This window comes from Barbus barbus, assembly GCF_936440315.1.
Source record: "Barbus barbus genome assembly, chromosome: 33".
Taxonomy (NCBI): domain Eukaryota; kingdom Metazoa; phylum Chordata; class Actinopteri; order Cypriniformes; family Cyprinidae; genus Barbus; species Barbus barbus.
In genome coordinates, this window is record NC_136761.1 from 14,076,493 (window position 1) to 14,094,016 (window position 17,524).

Genomic DNA, 17,524 nt, shown 5'->3' on the forward strand with positions numbered 1-17,524 from the left:
CGTATTTAACACTGTAAATGAATTAAAATGTATATTTGACTGTGAACTGTAGCCTAAGGTGATCTACTGTCCTATTCAAAAAACACACACACAAAAGGTAAACTGGTTAGGTGAGTGATCAGGTAAGATGATTTTTAGCTTTGCAACTATGTCTACTTGTGCCTTTATTGCAGGACAGATGACCTAATCATAACAGAGCTGTTGGCTGACAGGCACTGGGTCATTTCGTGAGAAGACTGTTATATATTTATTCACATTACAGACAAGAAACTTTCCACACCAAAAGGTGGCAGTGTCCGTCTCACTTACTTTTTTTTAACATAACCCACCAAACTCTCTGCACGTGACGTCTTATGTGTTGCAGAAATGGCGACTCGAGCCAAATCAGGTGCGTAACACGTTTCGAAACTTTCGTGTAGTAGTAGTCTATAGCGGAATGAGTTTCTGTTAAATAGTTATTATTAAATATCCTTAGTAGCCTTATATATAAATATGTTGCACGTGTTGTATTATGAGTTTTCGTATTTGTTACATAATGTGTCTCCAGTGGGAGTCGAGCTGCTTGTGTAAGGTCACGCCTTACAATCTCATTTCATTATTAGGAAGCTATGTCTTTTATAAAATCCTTTCAATGCAAAAACAACCAAATAAATATCCCCTCATCCTATATATGCAAAACTGAAAATCTGTGATGCGCTTTAATATGCAGGTCGTGGTAGGAAGCGTAAGACGGACGTGGATGCAGAAGCAGCTGCAGTGGAGGAGAAGAAAGAAAAGCTTGATGGAGTTGACAAAAAAGATGAAGAAACAGGACAAAGGGTCGTTATTGAGCATTGGTGAGGACACATGGAAAATGTTCATGCACAGTTTGTGTAACAATTTTTGTGAATTATTTACAGATGCTTTTTTTCCATTTTATAACATTAAAAATATGTAAAAATACCCCTAAAGTTAAATACATATGTGACACTTGTATTTGAATCATGTTCTGACTTTTTCACAGCAAAAGCTGACGGGTCTACGGGCGGAATGCTGAAGGTGTGCGTGAGGCACTTGCGGCTTCGCACCCTGAACTTCATGTGGTGCTCAATCCTCAGAAACCTCGGCGGAACAGCTTTGAGATCACGCTGATGGAGGGAGACAAAGGTTAGAATGCCATGGAAAGAATCCCAACCAGTATTCAGACGCCTGCATGATTGAGTAACAAGATTGCATTTTATGGTTGTCCAAAGAATTAGTCTATTTACATGTGCTGCCTCTGAATTTCTTTTTCCTGAGCAGAGGTTGTTTTGTGGTCTGGCATTAAGAAGGGTCCTCCACGCAAACTAAAGTTTCCTGATCCCGCTGAAGTGGTTTCTGCTCTGAAGGAAGCCTTGAAGAGCTAGTGGAGGTTATAAGGAGACAGGTAAGTCTGTTGCTCCTTAACTTGTCTTTAACAAATTATAGCTTTGTAAATGGCAGTAAATTCAATTAATTTAATTTATTTTCTCCCGCTAGTCAGTCATCTTTGTTCCTGGACACTGGATGCATAATGATGTAAATGGACAAATGGGAAAATCTCCCCGTCTGTTTTCTGATGATCGGCTCTGTTGTTCCGGACTGGATAATTGATTTTGCCTTGTTTCTTCTGTTAAACTGTTAAAGTCTTTCTTGTTCGTGTTCTTTTCTTGACATGACTATTTTTACATTGCTAGTTTCTGTCTCTGTACTCACTGTTAATGTTTGTTAAATCACTTTTTTACCGTTTATATGCTTTATTATAATGCTAATTCTACGGTATAGTTACATATTTTGGCTAAAATATAAATCAATTCAGACAGATTTGTGGTATTTCTCTTTCTATATATAGATACATACGTATATAAATTCACCACTGTGCCTTTTGTAACCTTACTTTTGAGGCATGCGTTTCCTCTTTGTGCTGATTTCTCAAAATTATGTTTTTGCTAGGCTAGTTATATAATCAAAGTACAGAAACAGGTCAGTATTGTACCCTGGTGTGACTGAAGGCGTATTAGCACACAAATTAAGACTTCAATATTAAGATATTGAAGAATTTTTTTTTCTTCCAAATTTACCATTTTGCCTTGTCTAATATTGAGCTACTTTATTTGCCCAGTATGTTGTGGCTTCCTTTAATTTTGGATTTTTCTGTTATCTAATATTTAATTTTATAGGCCATAACCAATATAATCCCTTTGTCAGCATTATGATTTCCTAAACATTTATGCTTTAAAGAGGCACGTACAACAAAAAACTCAACACCTCAGTACAGTTTAAAGAAAGTTTTATTGTCAAAGCAAGATGTTGTCTTCTGTAAGCAGTAAGTGCTGTGTGTTGAGACTTAATTTACTGATGGCTTTATGCTTTCAAAAGCTTTTCTCTGAAAAGAGCTGGAATAGAAACTGCAGCCTTATATCAGGTCACAAATCCATACTCTATCCAAAGGTGGTGCTGTTCCAAGCCACATTGGCTGCATCCATATCAACAAAGTTTATATAGATCCTGAAAAACAATACATGGTTTTACTAAATAAAGATAACTGCATTTGACACACGCAAAAAAAACAATATGAAGAGTATATCTTATTCAATATTTATGCATGCATATGCATATTAACAAATGAAATTCATTAGAAATTTGCCAATTGAATCTTAATCTGTGTAAAATATTCAGGTAAATGCAAAATAATGTAGTCAGTTGTAATGTATGGATTTACCTGTCAGGTGAAATTCCAAGGTGTTTTTTGAGCAAGCCCATAAGAAGTTTGGAGTATTGCTTATTTTGCGCACCCCCAATCTTTCCGATGCTGGTGAGAGAACAGAGCGCGCATGGATCTCCTTTGCCCCCAAACATCATCATCTGATCTGGGACAATGTGTATGGCGATGTACTGTCACATAGCAATAGAAAAAGACATAGGCAAGGGTAAATAGTTTATAATGCAGTTCCTCTGAACAGGATATTTTCAGATCTGAAAGATTTATTCTCAAATCTGACTGTGTTGTTTTTCCGAGCGGTTCTCGAGTCAACTAACAGACACAATTTTCACAATAAATATAATTTTAGTATGGTGTAATGCAAATTTGGTTTATTACAGGGTTACTCAAATCTTGCTCTGGAGGGCCAATGCTCTGTAGAGTTTAGCACCAACACTGATCAACCTCACCTACCTGTGATTTTCTTATGATTCTGCAGACATTGATCAGCATGCTCATGTCTGTTTGATTAGGGTTAGAGCTAAACTCTGCAGGAAAGTGGATCTCGTAGGCCAGATTTGAGAAGCCCTGGTATATTAAAAGCTTTAAATGACTTTGTTTTTTACGAATCAATATGGCTCCAAAACACTAAACTGAAATACACATTAATGCAATAGTTTAATACTTGATAAAATGCAAATGTGCCTGTATATGGATCTTTTGGAACGTTTTAGAGTCAAGGTATATATAATATGTCACACGTGGGATCTGGGATAACGCGGTCACGTAATTGCGTCACGACGTAAAAGAATCACTGAATCGTTTTTTTGAACTGGTTCTTTGAAATGATTTGTTGAAAAGCATGATTCACGGAAATGAGTCTGACTTCCCACCACTACTTCAAGCTTAAATCGAGACAAATAATGATAATGTATATATGCAGCCATGGTCTCTTTCAGTTTAAAACTGTGAAAAATTCAGCATGACTTGAACTACAGCTAAAAGGATAACTGTAGAATAAGTCTCTTGTATTTTTCATTGTATCGAGATTAATTTATACTTACAGCTCCATATTCTATGCAGGCTAATATAAAAAGTCATACGATTTGTATGAAATGTGATAAATGCAGAGTGCTCACCTGCGCGGGTTTGCCCATCGCTTTGGCGAGCTCCTGCGTGGCCTCCGAGAGCAGCTCAGCAGGAACCTCGTCCTTTGCAACATTTGTGTTCACCACGAACATCGGCATGACTGCAATGGAGAGACAGCTCTTTCTGCAGAATAGTGCACGGTGGAAGGATATCAGACACCTTCCGGGATGTATCCAGATGTGAGCTCTGGTTGAACAAGGTAAGTAACCGCGATGCTAGTACTTCTTCTGGGGTACCGTAAAACACCATATGACCCAAATAAAGATTTGACAGTGCAGACCCGTTAGCATACCACAGTTGCTCGGCTGGCGCATGCGGCCCTAGAAATGCATGATGCAGAAGCACAACCAAAGAGACCTGCTCCCTAAATTTCATGTGACTGATTACAATGTATATATATATATATATGTTGTTGTTTATTCATTTTCTTTTTATTCAATAAACAGTATTATGCAGTAAAGTAGCCTACAATATTATACAACAATATAAATAATAACAACCTTGAGAAAAAGCTGTAAAGTTCTATTGAAATACTGTAGAAATAATTTAAAAAATGCCAGTGGAATGAAAAACACAGCAGACATTTCACATTGGGAGCCCCCAGGAAAAACATTTTCTTCATCATCATCATCATCAACAACAACAACAACATTATTATTATTATTATTAGTAGTAGTAGTATTATTATTATCTTTTATATTACAACAGTCACCAAGTACTTGACATTAAAAATGCCATAATTACAAGATTAAATTGAAACCCACCTTTATAATTATAATAAAAGAGAAAATGATTATACATTAAATGCATAAAAAAATAAAATTATAATAAAAGAAAACATAATAATTCAGAAAAATCATTTGCTAACTGCAGTAAAGAGATACGTTTTTAGGTTTCTTTAAAAAAAATTGCAAGTGTTTGGACGGAGGGCGGGTCATTCTGAGCAAACTGGCTTCATGCTCTTGATAATGTGCTCCATAGAATTGGGGCATAATTGACAAAGGCTGCATCTTGATAACATAACAGAATATTTATTTTCTTGAAAAACATTGGTTTTCTTCAGAATTCTGTTGAATAATCGCCTATGGAGGTTAATGCATTTTGCCTCTATAATAGTGCACAGCATATACCAACAAAAGGTTATTCCTATTTTTCAACAGATTATTCTTGTTTTATTTTGTATGTATAATTATTCAATAATAATAGTAATAATAATAAAAATTATCTACCAGCAGGGTAGCCAAAGCTAGCTAGCCAAAAGTTTTATAGGTCCATTTTTTGGGGGTAATTACGGTAGCTGTGCGCATGCGCAGAACGCGACATCCGGAAATAATATTGTAGGCGAGAATTAAAACCTCTTGAGTTGAGAGGGGTGGTCGCGCCTCGGTGAAATTGTGCTGCTGATAGCGCATAAACACTTGTAAAACATGAACACGGATCTTTTTTAGCCGTCGACTATATTTGTGCAGTCATCTGGAGTTTCATCTTTTAAGGGTTTGATTTGTTTGGTCGCATTCCTTTGGCTGTGTACAAAGTTGGGTTACTTCGGGTGACAGCCGTTGCCATAGTTAGTTGATGTCAGATTATTATAACCTCATGCGCAATTAAATTAAGCGTTGTTATTGCAAAGCGGATGCGTAGAGAAGTGTGACTGGTGTTGATATATGGTCCAATATAGTTTTATTGGACACAACTTTATTTATTATTTGTGCGACTGAAAACTAGTGAAACCATGGCGGAATCGGTCAAGACCTTTCAAGCGCACCTGACTGCTGTCATGGACAGTTTGGTCCGCGCATCAGTGTGCGAGATCACCAAACTCTTCCACGACACGGTGAACGACTACCTGGTGGAAATCTCGCTGAACAGAAAAGAGAACGAAGCGTTGAAATTGAGACTGAGGCTGACTGAGAATAAACTGAGAAACGAACGCAAATATGGCATGGGCTGGGCGGCTGGTAGGCGCGCGGCTGGTCTGCTTGGCGCGGACGACACCGTGCGCAAAGCGCGCAGAACGGATCTCCAAAGTAAGCGCACTCGCCAAGTCGCATTCATTGTGTGATGCTGTTGTTTTATCGTGCATTTTTCGTGCCTTTGAGTGGGAAACCATAATGGCGACCTGCTCCTCAGTTCTCAGGTTTCTTTCTCCTTCCTCTCCTCCTCTTTTGCATTCCTCCCTCCCCCTCCTGCTCTCCTCTCTCCTCTCTCCCCCTCCCATCTTTCTCTCTCAGGAGGCAAGCAGGGGAAGGAGTGGAGTGTTGATGCGTGGGAGGAGGGGTCTGGAGGAGTGAGGGATGAGAGGAGGGACGTTTTCCGTGTCCATCTGCCAACTGGAGGAGGTGGAGGTGGGGAGGAGGAGGAGGAGGAAAGGATATGCGTCTCTGGGGAGAGGAAGGAGGTGGCCAGCATTAAAGAGGAGGTGAGTAGCCAATCGGATGTGAGGAAACAGCTGCAGGGAGCGGAGGGGAGAGAGGAGATGCAGGGACAGGAGAAGGACCTGAAAAGAAAAATCCCTTTGTGCAAACTGATTTGAAAGTATATTTTGGTCGATTTTGCTAACTACAATTCACTTTCCTCATTATCTTTCCTTCTAATATTTACATTATTATATTTAAAGGGCTTGTTCACCCAAAATTAACATTTTTGTCATTTACTCACCCTCAAGTTATTCCAGACCTTTGCTAATTTCTTCCTTCTGCTGAACACTGAATAAAATGATTTGTAGAATGTGGGGAACCAAACATTTGATGGTAAAAAAAAAAATACAATGGAAGTCAATGGCTACTATCAACTGTTTGATTACCTACTTTCTTCAAAATATCTTCAACTACAACTAGAGGGTGAATAATTGATGACAGGCGAATAGATTTTTATTTTGGCGTGAACTATACCTTTAAGAGGTCATATTTCCAAAAATGTTTTGGAAATATGACAGCACATATGTAACATAAGGTTACTTACCCCCTCAGGTCTGCATAAAATGTTTATTATCGGTTTTAAAATAAATGTTTTATTGTTAGCAAAGAGGATTTATTTCACACCTTATGTTCTTGTTTTTTCTGCTTCTGTGGGATGATGGATAAAGGTGGAAGGCTACAGATCAGACTCCCTGAGGCTGTTGCAAGAGGCTCTACAGATGAACCAAACTGAAACCAGCCCTCCCTCCCCCAGTCCCACCCACGGTGAGTACTGCAGTGCTTTGTTCAGGAAAATGGTTAATAATTTCTTTTTGATTGTGAGCATGAACAGTTAAAGGAATGGTTAACTTGAAGAACACAGTTCTGTCATTAGTTCCTCAACTTTGTGTTGTTTTTTCAGTGAAACACAGGAAGAAATTTTGAAAGCTGTACTCAGTTTTTCATACATTAACAGTATATTGGACCCAAGACTGTCAAGTTCCAAAAAGGTGACTAGTTTTACACTAAAGGAATAGTTCACACAAAAATGAAAATTGTTATCATTTAATCAGCGTCACATCGTTCCAACCCTGTACGGCTTTATTTTCTTCTGTGGAACATGACAGTTTTGAATTCCATTAACTTCCATTGTATTGTTTGTCCATATGTTAGAAGTCAGTGGGAACTGAAAACATTTGCTTACTAACATTCTTAAGAATGTCTTCTGTGTTCCGCAGAAGGAAAATGCAACAGCTTTGGAAGGTTTGATTAAGTTTTCGTTTTGCACACAAAGCCATTGTATTGATACTTTTCCTGTTTGTTTTTGTGAGCTTGACAGCTGTGGTCACTATTAACTGCTAATGTAAAAGAAAAGTGTGTAAATTCAGCTTTGCCATCACACCAATAAATTGTATTTGAAAATACTTCCAAGTAGAAAGCTGTTATTTTGAACTGTAATAATATTTCACAATATTCATGTTTTTACTGTGTTTTTGAACAAATAATTGCAGTCATGGTGGACAGGACAAGAGATTTCTTTGAAAAGCATTTCTAGCATTTTAATTCGGAGGTAAAATTTTGTTCTTATGTCTGATATATCTAATTTCTGTCTGCAGGAGAAATGGGTCCTGCTTCTTCTGGTCCTGACTCCGCTGCAGCTGAAGTGTGGGAGGAACAGCCAGCCTTGTCAGAGGAACCAATGACCGGTGGAGACGAGCTCAGCGGGCTTGAGACGGCCCTCAAGGCGGAGCGCGAACGTGAGGAGGCAGAGTCTGGCCTGGGCAGCCCGTCTCAGGAGACGTGTGGATCCGAAGGTGTGGCATTCATCGGACTAGACGGTTTATGTAGCTCTCAGCAGGCAATGTCATCCTCGTCACATAGAGCAGACCCTGCTGAACTACAACTCCCATCAGCCCCTCCCAACAAAGAAGAGGAAGAGGAGTCAGGAGGAGAGAGCGGGGACATGCTGCACTTCTGCGCACGCTGCGGCAGCGGCTTCAGTTCCACATCTGACCTCATGAAGCACTCTTGCCCTGCAGTTGAGGATCGGCCCTATCAGTGCTCCGTTTGTGGGAGAGCATTCGGCCACGCCTGGAGCCTTAAGAGCCACGAATGCGTCCAGACGGGAGAGCAGCTGCACCACTGCGAACTCTGCGGCAAACGCTTCACGCACTCGCGGTCCCTCGAGCGCCATCAGCTGGTTCACACAGGTGAGCGGCCCCACAGGTGTCCGCAGTGCGGCCGCAGCTTCAGTCGTCTCGGGAACCTGGAGAGGCACCAGCGCATCCACACTGGTGAAAGACCGTATGAATGTGGGACGTGTGGGAAACGTTTCAGTCGAGTGGAATACCTAAAACGGCATCAGCACACCCACATTAGCGATGCAATGGTGAAGCTCCCACCGCTGCGAAACTCTCACCACTGCTCTCAGTGCAACCAAACATTCAGTGATACTGAGCAGTTCAAACAGCATCAGTGTCCGTACAACACATAATGTTATTCAGTGTTCAGGAGAATCTACTAGACCTTAACTAGAAACCCTCAGCACTCAAAAGACCTCATTCTTCATAATTCTTTTAACTTTTTGTATCTTCTATTAGCATCTTACCACATGCTTCTGCCTTTAATGACCCCAAAATCACAGACTTGCACCCAGAACTTCAAAGCAAAGCACATTTAGCCTAGTGCAATGATATTTTAAAGTGAATTTCCTATTTATTATTATTTAGAAACTGTCTACTCATTATTCAGTGAATATATATCAATATATTAATCACCTCTGTTTCAATTCCAACAGTCTGTCAATGCAGACAACCCTATTTTTGTTATGTCAGGCTCCTTATAACAAGCTGTGAAATATTTTTTGACATTTATAGAAGTGTGTTGTTTCTTATTAATAACAAATAGAATGCTTATTCATGCATTCTTAGGAATCTTTTTCCTCTCATAGGACCCATGTGTTGTTTTCACTCCTTTTTTACTCCAAACAGAAGTGAAATATCTGTTTTGATGAGAATTGTTTGTCATGTTGTATTCTATTTACTCAATTTCATACTGTATTGAACAATATGTCATATTGTTAATAAATCCCTTCTAGATGCATACTGTTATAGCTTGTCTTTATCCCTTGTATGTTTATTTGTTTGCTTACGAGAAACTTAAGTTTAAAATTGCATTCATATCATAATTTGGACTTAATACTTAATTCTAAAGAAAACTTTCAGAGCAAGTATAAATCTATGCTGTAGGCTATTATCATTCAGAGATAATGGAATATATGCAATAAATATGAATAAATGAAATAAAATACAGATGAAATGCCTTCGTAAATAAAAGATGAAAGGCGTTTGTAAATGCTTATTGATATTTCTTATCAGTGGATTTTATGTTGTTAAATAATTTGCTCTACCTATAAGTATTGACATCGATTCTGCTCGGACTGATTTAATAAAAGAAGTGAACAAATCGTTCAGTCCAATTCAGAGCTGCTCGCGATGCTTTTTAGGAAACGCAGCCCCAAACCTGTTGGGCACCGGTTCAACCGATTCATTGAAATTATATAAAAATGACAATAACAAAAAATAAAATGAACAAAACAAAGAAACAGATAAAGTGTTGTTCTCATAGCTTTCTTTGAATCTTTTACTGAGGTCAGATGTTCAAGTAATTTTACATTTCTTTTAAGTTTAAAAATTTGCATGTGTGAATGTAAAATTAGTTTAGGAATATAATTAAATGTGTAACAAAACATATTCTTTTGTGGGATCTAAAGGGTTAATACATGATCCATGACGTCAGACTAAGAAGTCGTCACTGTGGTGGTGTGGGACCTCTTCTGCCGGTTTAATTTCACAGTGCAAAGGTTTGGATGTAATTTGCATAATTTAGTTTTATTTTTTGGATTTATATGTGTAACGTTATACTTTAAAGCGAAGGACACGAACTGCGCTTCAGCTGGGAGTGTAATTGGCAGTGTATTGGTTTGTTTACCTCATCAGCTGTGTGTCAGCTAATGGCAGCTAAACTGAGTAACGTTAGCAGCTGTTTTACGATAAAATATGAAACTGTTTTGCGCTTTATTCTGTGTACTTAGGCCATTTACAAAATTACGTAATTCTATCATATCACATAAACTATACAACCACAGTGCACTGCAACTATTACAATGCACATGCTATTTAGTGAAATATGTAGCGCCTAGCATTGCAGCATCAATGAACAAGACTCCACATTATGAATGAAAGCCTCTTTGCAAACTCCCGGTCTGTGTTTTTACAGTTTCCATCAGGCCTTGCCCTCATCCCGAAGTGTGTTCACAAGAGTCGCAGCCCTGCATTTCAAAACAGAAGACGAGTATTTCGCCATGAACTCTGACATGGATGGTGAGACACTGGGTGGAATCAGCATGCGGATTCATCTACAGCAATGCTGTACATTCCAAAATATTATGCATCTAAAACTTGATTTTGTAAGGAAAAGGAAAACAAATTCCCCAATATGTTATTTAGCATGTTAAATTATTTATTTTTGAATAAATCTGTACTTATCAACTGTCAGTTTCAATTTGATAATATTTAACAATAACATTTAAAATAAAAATCTGTAGATCAATGGTTTTCAAACCTGTCCTGGAGGCACCCCTGCCCTGCAAATTTTGTATGTCTCCCTTATTAGACACACCCAAATCGGGTCTTGCAGTTTCTACTAATGAGCTGATGACTTGAATCAGGTGTGTTAGATGAGGGAGACATGCAAAATGAGCATTGTCCTGCTGAAATACACGTCATCTGGAGGGGAGCATATTTTGCTCTAAAACCTTTATATACCTTTCAGCATTCATTGTGCCTTCCAAAACATGCAAGCTGCCCATACCGTATGCACTTATGACCCCCATACCATCAGAGATGCTGGCTTTTGAACTGAATGCTGAAAACACGCTGGAAGATCTCCCTCCTCTTTAGACTGGAGGACACGCCATCTGTGATTTCCAACAAGAATGTCAAATTTGGACTCGTCTGACCTTAAAACACTTTTCCACTTTGAAACAGTCCATTTTAAATTGGCCACAGGACACGAAGGCGCTTCTGGACATACAGTGGGGGAAACATTATTTGATCCCCTGCTGATTTTGTACTTTTGCTCACTGACAAAGAAATGATTAGTCTATAATTTTAATGGTAGGTTTATTTAAACAGTGAGAGACAGAATAGCAACAAAAAAATCCAGAAAAACCCATTTCAAAAAAGTTATAAATTGATTTTCATTTTAATGAGTCAAATAAGTATTTGACCCCTTCGCAAAACATGACTTAGTACTTGGTGGCAAAACCCTTGTTGGCAATCACAGAGGTCAGATGTTTCTTGTAGTTGGCCACCAGGCTTGCACACATCTCTGGAGGGATTTTGTCCCACTCATCTTTGCAGATCCTCTCCAAGTCATTAAGGTTTCGAGGCTGACGTTTGGCAACTCGAACCTTCAGCTCCCTCCACAGATTTTCTATGGGATTAAGGTCTGGAGACTGGCTGGGCCACTTCATGACCTTAATGTGCTTGTTCTTGAGCCACTCCTTTGTTGCCTTGGCTGTGTGTTTTGGGTCACTGTCGTGTTGGAATACCCATCCATGACCCATTTTCAATGCCCTGGTTGGCTTCAATGCCCTGGCCCTGACGGTACATGGCCCCAACCGTCGTCCCTTTGATGCGGTGCAGTTGTCCTGTCTCCTTAGCAGAAAGACACCCCCAAAGCATGATATTTCCACCTCCTTGTTTGACGATGGGGATGGTGTTCTTGGAGTCATAGGCAGCATTCCTCCTCCTCCAAACACGGCGAGTTGAGTTGATGCCAAAGAGCTTGATTTTGGTCTCCTCTGACCACAACACTTTCACCCAGTTCTCCTCTGAATCAATGGCAAATTTCAGACGGGCCTGTACATGTGCTTTCTTGAGCAGGGGGACCTTGCGGGTGCTGCAGGATTTCAGTCCTTCACGGCGGAGTGTTACCAATTGTTTTCTTGGGGACTATGGTCCCAGCTGCCTTGAGATCATTGACAAGATCCTCCCGTGTAGTTCTGGGCTGATTCCTCACTGTTCTCATGATCATTGAAACTCCACGAGGTGAGATCTTGCATGGAGCCCCAGTCTGAGGAAGATTGACAGTTATTTTGTGTTTCTTCCTTTTGCAAATAATCGCATCAACTGTTGTCACCTTCTCACCAAGCTGCTTGGCGATGGTCTTGTAGCCCATTCCAGCCTTGTGCATGTCTACAATCTTGTCCCTGACATCCTTGGACAGCTCTTTGGTCTTGGCCATGGTGGAGAGTTTGGAATCTGATTGATTGATTGATTGCTTCTGTGGACAGATGTCTTTTATACAGGTAACAAACTGAGATTAGGAACACTCCCTTTAAGAGAGTGCTCCTGATCTCAGCTCCTTACCTGTATAAAAGACACCTGGGAGCCAGACATCTTACTGATTGATAGGGGAACAAATACTTATTTTACTCATTAAAATGCAAATCAATTTATAACTTTTTTTAAATGCGTTTTTCTGGATTTTTTTTATTGTTATTCTGTCTCTCACTGTTCAAATAAACCTACCATTAAAATTATACACTGATCATTTCTTTGTCATTTGGCAAATGTACAAAATCAGCAGGGGATCAAAAACATTTCCCCACTGTATAGCTTCCTTTTTGCATGATAGAGCTTTAGTTGGCATCTGCAGATGGCACGGCAGATTGTGTTTACCGACAGTGGTCTCTGGAAGTATTCCTGGGCCCATTTAGTAATGTCAATGACAGAATCATGCCGATGAGTGATACAGTGTCGTCTGAGGGCCCGAAGACCACGGGCATCCAACATAAGTCTTCGGTCTTGTTCCTTACGCACCAAGATTTCTCCTGTTTCTCTGAATCTTTTGATGATGTTATGCACTGTAGAGGATGAGATTTGCAAACCTTTGCAATTTGACGTTGAGGAACGTTGTTTTTAAAGTATTCCACAATCTTTTTACGCACTCTTTCACAGATTGGAGAGCCTCTGCCCATCTTTACTTCTGAGAGGCTCTGCCTCTCTAAGACATCCCTTTTATAGCTAATCATGTTACAGACCCGATGTCAATTAAATTAATTAGTTCCTAGATGTTCTCCCAGCTGAATCTTTTCAAAATGTCTTGCTTTTGCTTTTTCAGCCCTTTGTTGCCCCTGTGCCAACTTTTTTGAGACCTGTAGCAGGTATCAAATTTTAAATGAGCTCATTTAGTGGATAAAAGTGTAACATTTCTCCATTTAAACGTTTATGTTCTCTATGTTCTATTGTGAATAAAATATTGGCTCATGTGATTTGAAAGTCTTTTAGTTTTTATTTTATTCAAATTTAAAAAACGTCCCAACATTGACGGAATTCGGGTTGTAACAAATATCAATAACACAACATATACAATTTATATACATATTCACACTGTATTGAATAAAAGGGTACCATTAATTGTGGACAATGTGTATTAGAGAAAAACAATTATTTCATAATGGTATTTCCCCCCCATTTCGAATATCGATATTACCCCCCATTTGAAAAAAAAAAAAAAAAGATCAAAAGGATTTTCACAGCCTTCTTTGATCATATTTACCAAGGGTACCAACAATTCTGACCACGGGTACCAACAATTCTGACCACGTGTGTAATTATATATTTTGTCATTTATCCACTTTATTTACTTCAGTAAGTAAAAAATAATTAATCTTCAAAGAAACTCACAAATTCAGTTTCTTTTTAAACATTTCTCCTTACCAGTTCAAACCCTTGATATTTTTTTTCTAACAAATAGTAATATTTAAATTATCCTCTAAATGCAAATCCTTATCCTTGATTTTAAGAATATACAGTGGTGTGAAAAAGTGTTGGCCCCCTTCCTGATTTTTAATTTTTTTGCATGTTTGTCACACTTTAATGTTTCAGATCATCAAACTAATTTAAATATTAATCAAAGATAACAAGTAAACACAACATGCAGTTTTTAAATGAAGTTTTTTATTATGAAGGGAAAACAAAATCCAAACCCACATGGCCCTGTGTGAAAAAGTGCTTGCCCCCTAAACCTAATAACTGGTTGGGCCACCCTTAGCAGCAAAAGCATTTGCGATAACTTGCAATGAGTCTGTTACAGCACTGTGGAGGAATTTTGGCCCACTCATCTTGGCAGAATTGTTGTAATTCAGCCACATTGGAGGGTTTTCGAGCATGAACCGCATTTTTAAGGTCATGCCACAGAATCTCAATAGGATTCAGGTCAGGACTTTGACTAGGCCACTCCAAAGTCTTCATTTTGTTTTTCTTCAGCCATTCAGAGGTGGATTTGCTGGTGTGCTTTGGATCATTTCCTGCTGCAGAACCCAAGTTTGTTTCAGCTTGAGGTCACGAACAGATGGCCGGACATATTCAGTATTCTTCAGTATTTTTTGGTAGACAGCTGAATTCATGGTTCCATTTATCACAGCAAGTCTTCCAGGTCCTGAAGCAGCAAAACAGCCCCAGACCATCACAGTACCACCACCATATTTTACTGTTGGTATGATGTTCTTTTTCTGAAATGCTGTGTTACTTTTACGCCAGATGTAATGGGACACACACCTTCCAAAAAGTTCAACTTTTGTCTCATCAATCCACAGAGTATTTTCCCAAAAAGTCTTGGGGATCATCAAGATGTTTTCTGGCAAAACTGAGACATGCCTTTGTTGTTTCTGCTCAGCAGTGGTTTTCGTCTTGGAACTCTGCCATGCAGGCCATTTTTGCCCAGTCTCTTTCTTATGGTGGAGTCATGAACACTGACCTTAACTGAGGCAAGTGAGGCCTGCAGTTCTTTAGATGTTGTTGTGGGGTCTTTTGTGACCTCTTGGATGAGTCGTCGCTGCGCTCTTGGGGTAATTTTGGTCGGCCGGCCACTCCTGGGAAGGTTCACCACTGTTCCATGTTTTTCGCCATTTGTGGATAATGGCTCTCACTGTGGTTCGCTGGAGTCCCAAAGCTTTAGAAATGGCTTAATAACCTTTTCCAGACTGATAGATCTCAATTACTTTCTTTATCATTTGTTCCTGAATTTCTTTGGATCTCAACATGATGTGTAGCTTTTGAGGATCTTTTGGTCTACTTCACTTTGTCAGGCAGGTCCTATTTAAGTGATTTCTTGATTGCGAACAGGTGTGGCAGTAATCAGGCCTGGGTGTGTCTAGAGAAACTGAACTCAGGTGTGATAAACCACAGTTATGTTTTAACAGGAGGTGGGGGGCAAACACTTTTTCACACAGGGCCATGTGGGTTTGGATTTTGTTTTCCCTTCATAAAAAAAACCCTTCATTTGCAACCCTGCATGTTGTGTTTACTTGTTATCTTTGATTAATATTTAAATTTGTTTGATGATCTGAAACATTAAACTGTGACAAACATGCAAAAAAAATAAAAATCAGGAAGGGGGTCAACACTTTTTCACACACCACTGTATACCTTTCCAACTAAAATAACATTTTAATAAAGATTTTGTCTATGATCACCCTCAAATTATTTTATTTGAATTGTATGGTAATTAAATGCCAAGTAATAGCTAATAATTTTTCTTTGTTCAATCAACAGGCAACAACAAAAAGGCAATACCAAAATAAATGTATAATGTCTTCTTATCCGAACATAACCCTTTTCCAGCTTTATTCATTGATTTCTTTATTAATAATAAGCTTTAAGGACCTTTCATTGTCTCCGAGATTGCAAAGTGTGTAATTCTAAGTTCAACTTCCAGGTGACATAGAAAATCAGGTGGAGTTGGAGGAGAAGACCAGACTTATAAACCAGGTCCTTGAGTTGCAGAATACTCTTGAGGGTAAGTAACCCTCACTGAATGGTTTGTCACATAATGTTAACTAATGCTGGGTTCTTTAACCTTTTATTATATTATATAACAAGCATTCATTTCTGTCTTTCTCTTTCTGATAGATCTCTCAGCTCGGGTGGATGCTGTAAAAGAAGAAAATCTGAAGTTAAAATCAGAGAATCAGGTTCTTGGGCAGTACATTGAGAACCTCATGTCAGCATCTAGCGTGTTTCAGACCACTGACTCCAAGAGCAAACGGAAGTAAGAGGGCCTCGTTTCTCCCAGAATCCCTTGTGTAGACGGCAACCCCACGCAGATACACCCTTGCCATATCAGCTCATTTAAACTTTCCACTGGGATTCATTTGATCCTTATGCCACTAAAATGATAAATGTTTACATTTATTTTATTTATCAGTATTGGTGTTCTTTAACAACTTTGTTAAACATATTACATACTAAATCATTTTATAAAGACATTAAGGTGTTAAACTAAGACTTTATATGTTGTTTTGTAGTTTTTTATGTTCAGACAGGGTATGATATTATTATTTGTAATATTTAAAATTGTTTTGTCTCACTAAACGAACAGTTAATCGATTAAAAATGTAATATGTATTTTGTATTTCATTTAATATTTTTGCTTTCTAGATGAGGGTATGGCTGTGATGCCATGACAGTTGCTCTCTCCCGCTGAGCTGTTTGTCTGTATCAACACTGATTATATTCAAGTTGAGAGAAAATATTTTCAGGCTATTCTGATCAGGGAATTAAATTTAGACCCTTTCCTTGGTGCTATCAACAGAAGGGAGTTCTCTGGCATGCATCACATCTGTGCCTCTGAATATCTCAATGTATTTGTTGTGTTTGAATGTGTAATCTTACCATTGTGTGGCATTGCAAATGCCTGTTTTAATTAAATAAATAAATAAATATAATTTGCTGTGCTGTGAGTCATTCTTTAGGCCCCTGCGGTGGTTTGCTTCTCATTCAGTCACCTCACTTCTTCTGGGATTCAAATCTACACATATGCCACCTGAGTTTGGAGGATTGCTCCACCTGCTCTCGTCAGAGGAGTGAGGAACTGAGTCTCATAGAGTAGCATTGCCGTTTTCTCCTCCACCGCTGCTTTAAATTGTGATCTGCATCTGAATGTGTGTCTCCCTCTTTCACAGGGTTACCAAAGGTGTTCAGAAGGACAAATCAACTAGTGTTTAAACATGAATTAAAGCTGAAATGTGTACATTTTTATGTTAAACATTTCCTATTCTGGCTTGATTCATAGGCAGGCTGATGTTCTTAGTAAGTGTGAACTTTAGTGTAATCAAGTCTTATACAGTAGCACTGGGTGGGATTATCTGTTTGTCTGACCAATGAAAGATGAGGAGGATTATTTTTTCATTATTAAAATTAATTTTGCAATT

The 17,524-nt window shown here is 38.8% G+C and overlaps 4 protein-coding genes across 4 annotated transcripts; 3 read left to right on the plus strand and 1 right to left on the minus strand.

Moving 5' to 3' along the window:
* Window positions 1–337: 337 nt before the first annotated feature.
* Window positions 338–2,479, plus strand: LOC306853386 (selenoprotein H-like). Its single transcript, XM_079390746.1, has 5 exons — window positions 338–388; window positions 710–836; window positions 1,004–1,146; window positions 1,282–1,405; window positions 1,498–2,479. Exons 1-4 carry the CDS (start codon window positions 367–369, stop codon window positions 1,383–1,385), a joined length of 396 nt encoding a protein of 131 aa, XP_079246872.1. The 5' UTR covers window positions 338–366; the 3' UTR covers window positions 1,386–1,405; window positions 1,498–2,479.
* LOC306853387 (macrophage migration inhibitory factor-like) lies at window positions 2,372–4,091 on the minus strand. Its single transcript, XM_079390747.1, has 3 exons — window positions 3,838–4,091; window positions 2,720–2,892; window positions 2,372–2,505 (listed from the first exon to the last, which is right to left on the minus strand). The coding sequence occupies exons 1-3, from the start codon at window positions 3,943–3,945 to the stop codon at window positions 2,439–2,441; spliced, it is 348 nt and encodes a 115-aa protein (XP_079246873.1). The 5' UTR covers window positions 3,946–4,091; the 3' UTR covers window positions 2,372–2,438.
* A 1,081-nt stretch (window positions 4,092–5,172) lies between these two features.
* LOC306853384 (uncharacterized protein) lies at window positions 5,173–9,346 on the plus strand. Its single transcript, XM_079390743.1, has 4 exons — window positions 5,173–5,874; window positions 6,079–6,266; window positions 6,933–7,029; window positions 7,860–9,346. Exons 1-4 carry the CDS (start codon window positions 5,580–5,582, stop codon window positions 8,735–8,737), a joined length of 1,458 nt encoding a protein of 485 aa, XP_079246869.1. The 5' UTR covers window positions 5,173–5,579; the 3' UTR covers window positions 8,738–9,346.
* A 693-nt stretch (window positions 9,347–10,039) lies between these two features.
* Window positions 10,040–17,043, plus strand: LOC306853624 (short coiled-coil protein B). Its single transcript, XM_079391169.1, has 4 exons — window positions 10,040–10,105; window positions 10,522–10,625; window positions 16,030–16,110; window positions 16,224–17,043. The coding sequence occupies exons 2-4, from the start codon at window positions 10,607–10,609 to the stop codon at window positions 16,364–16,366; spliced, it is 243 nt and encodes an 80-aa protein (XP_079247295.1). The 5' UTR covers window positions 10,040–10,105; window positions 10,522–10,606; the 3' UTR covers window positions 16,367–17,043.
* The last annotated feature ends 481 nt before the right edge of the window (window positions 17,044–17,524 follow it).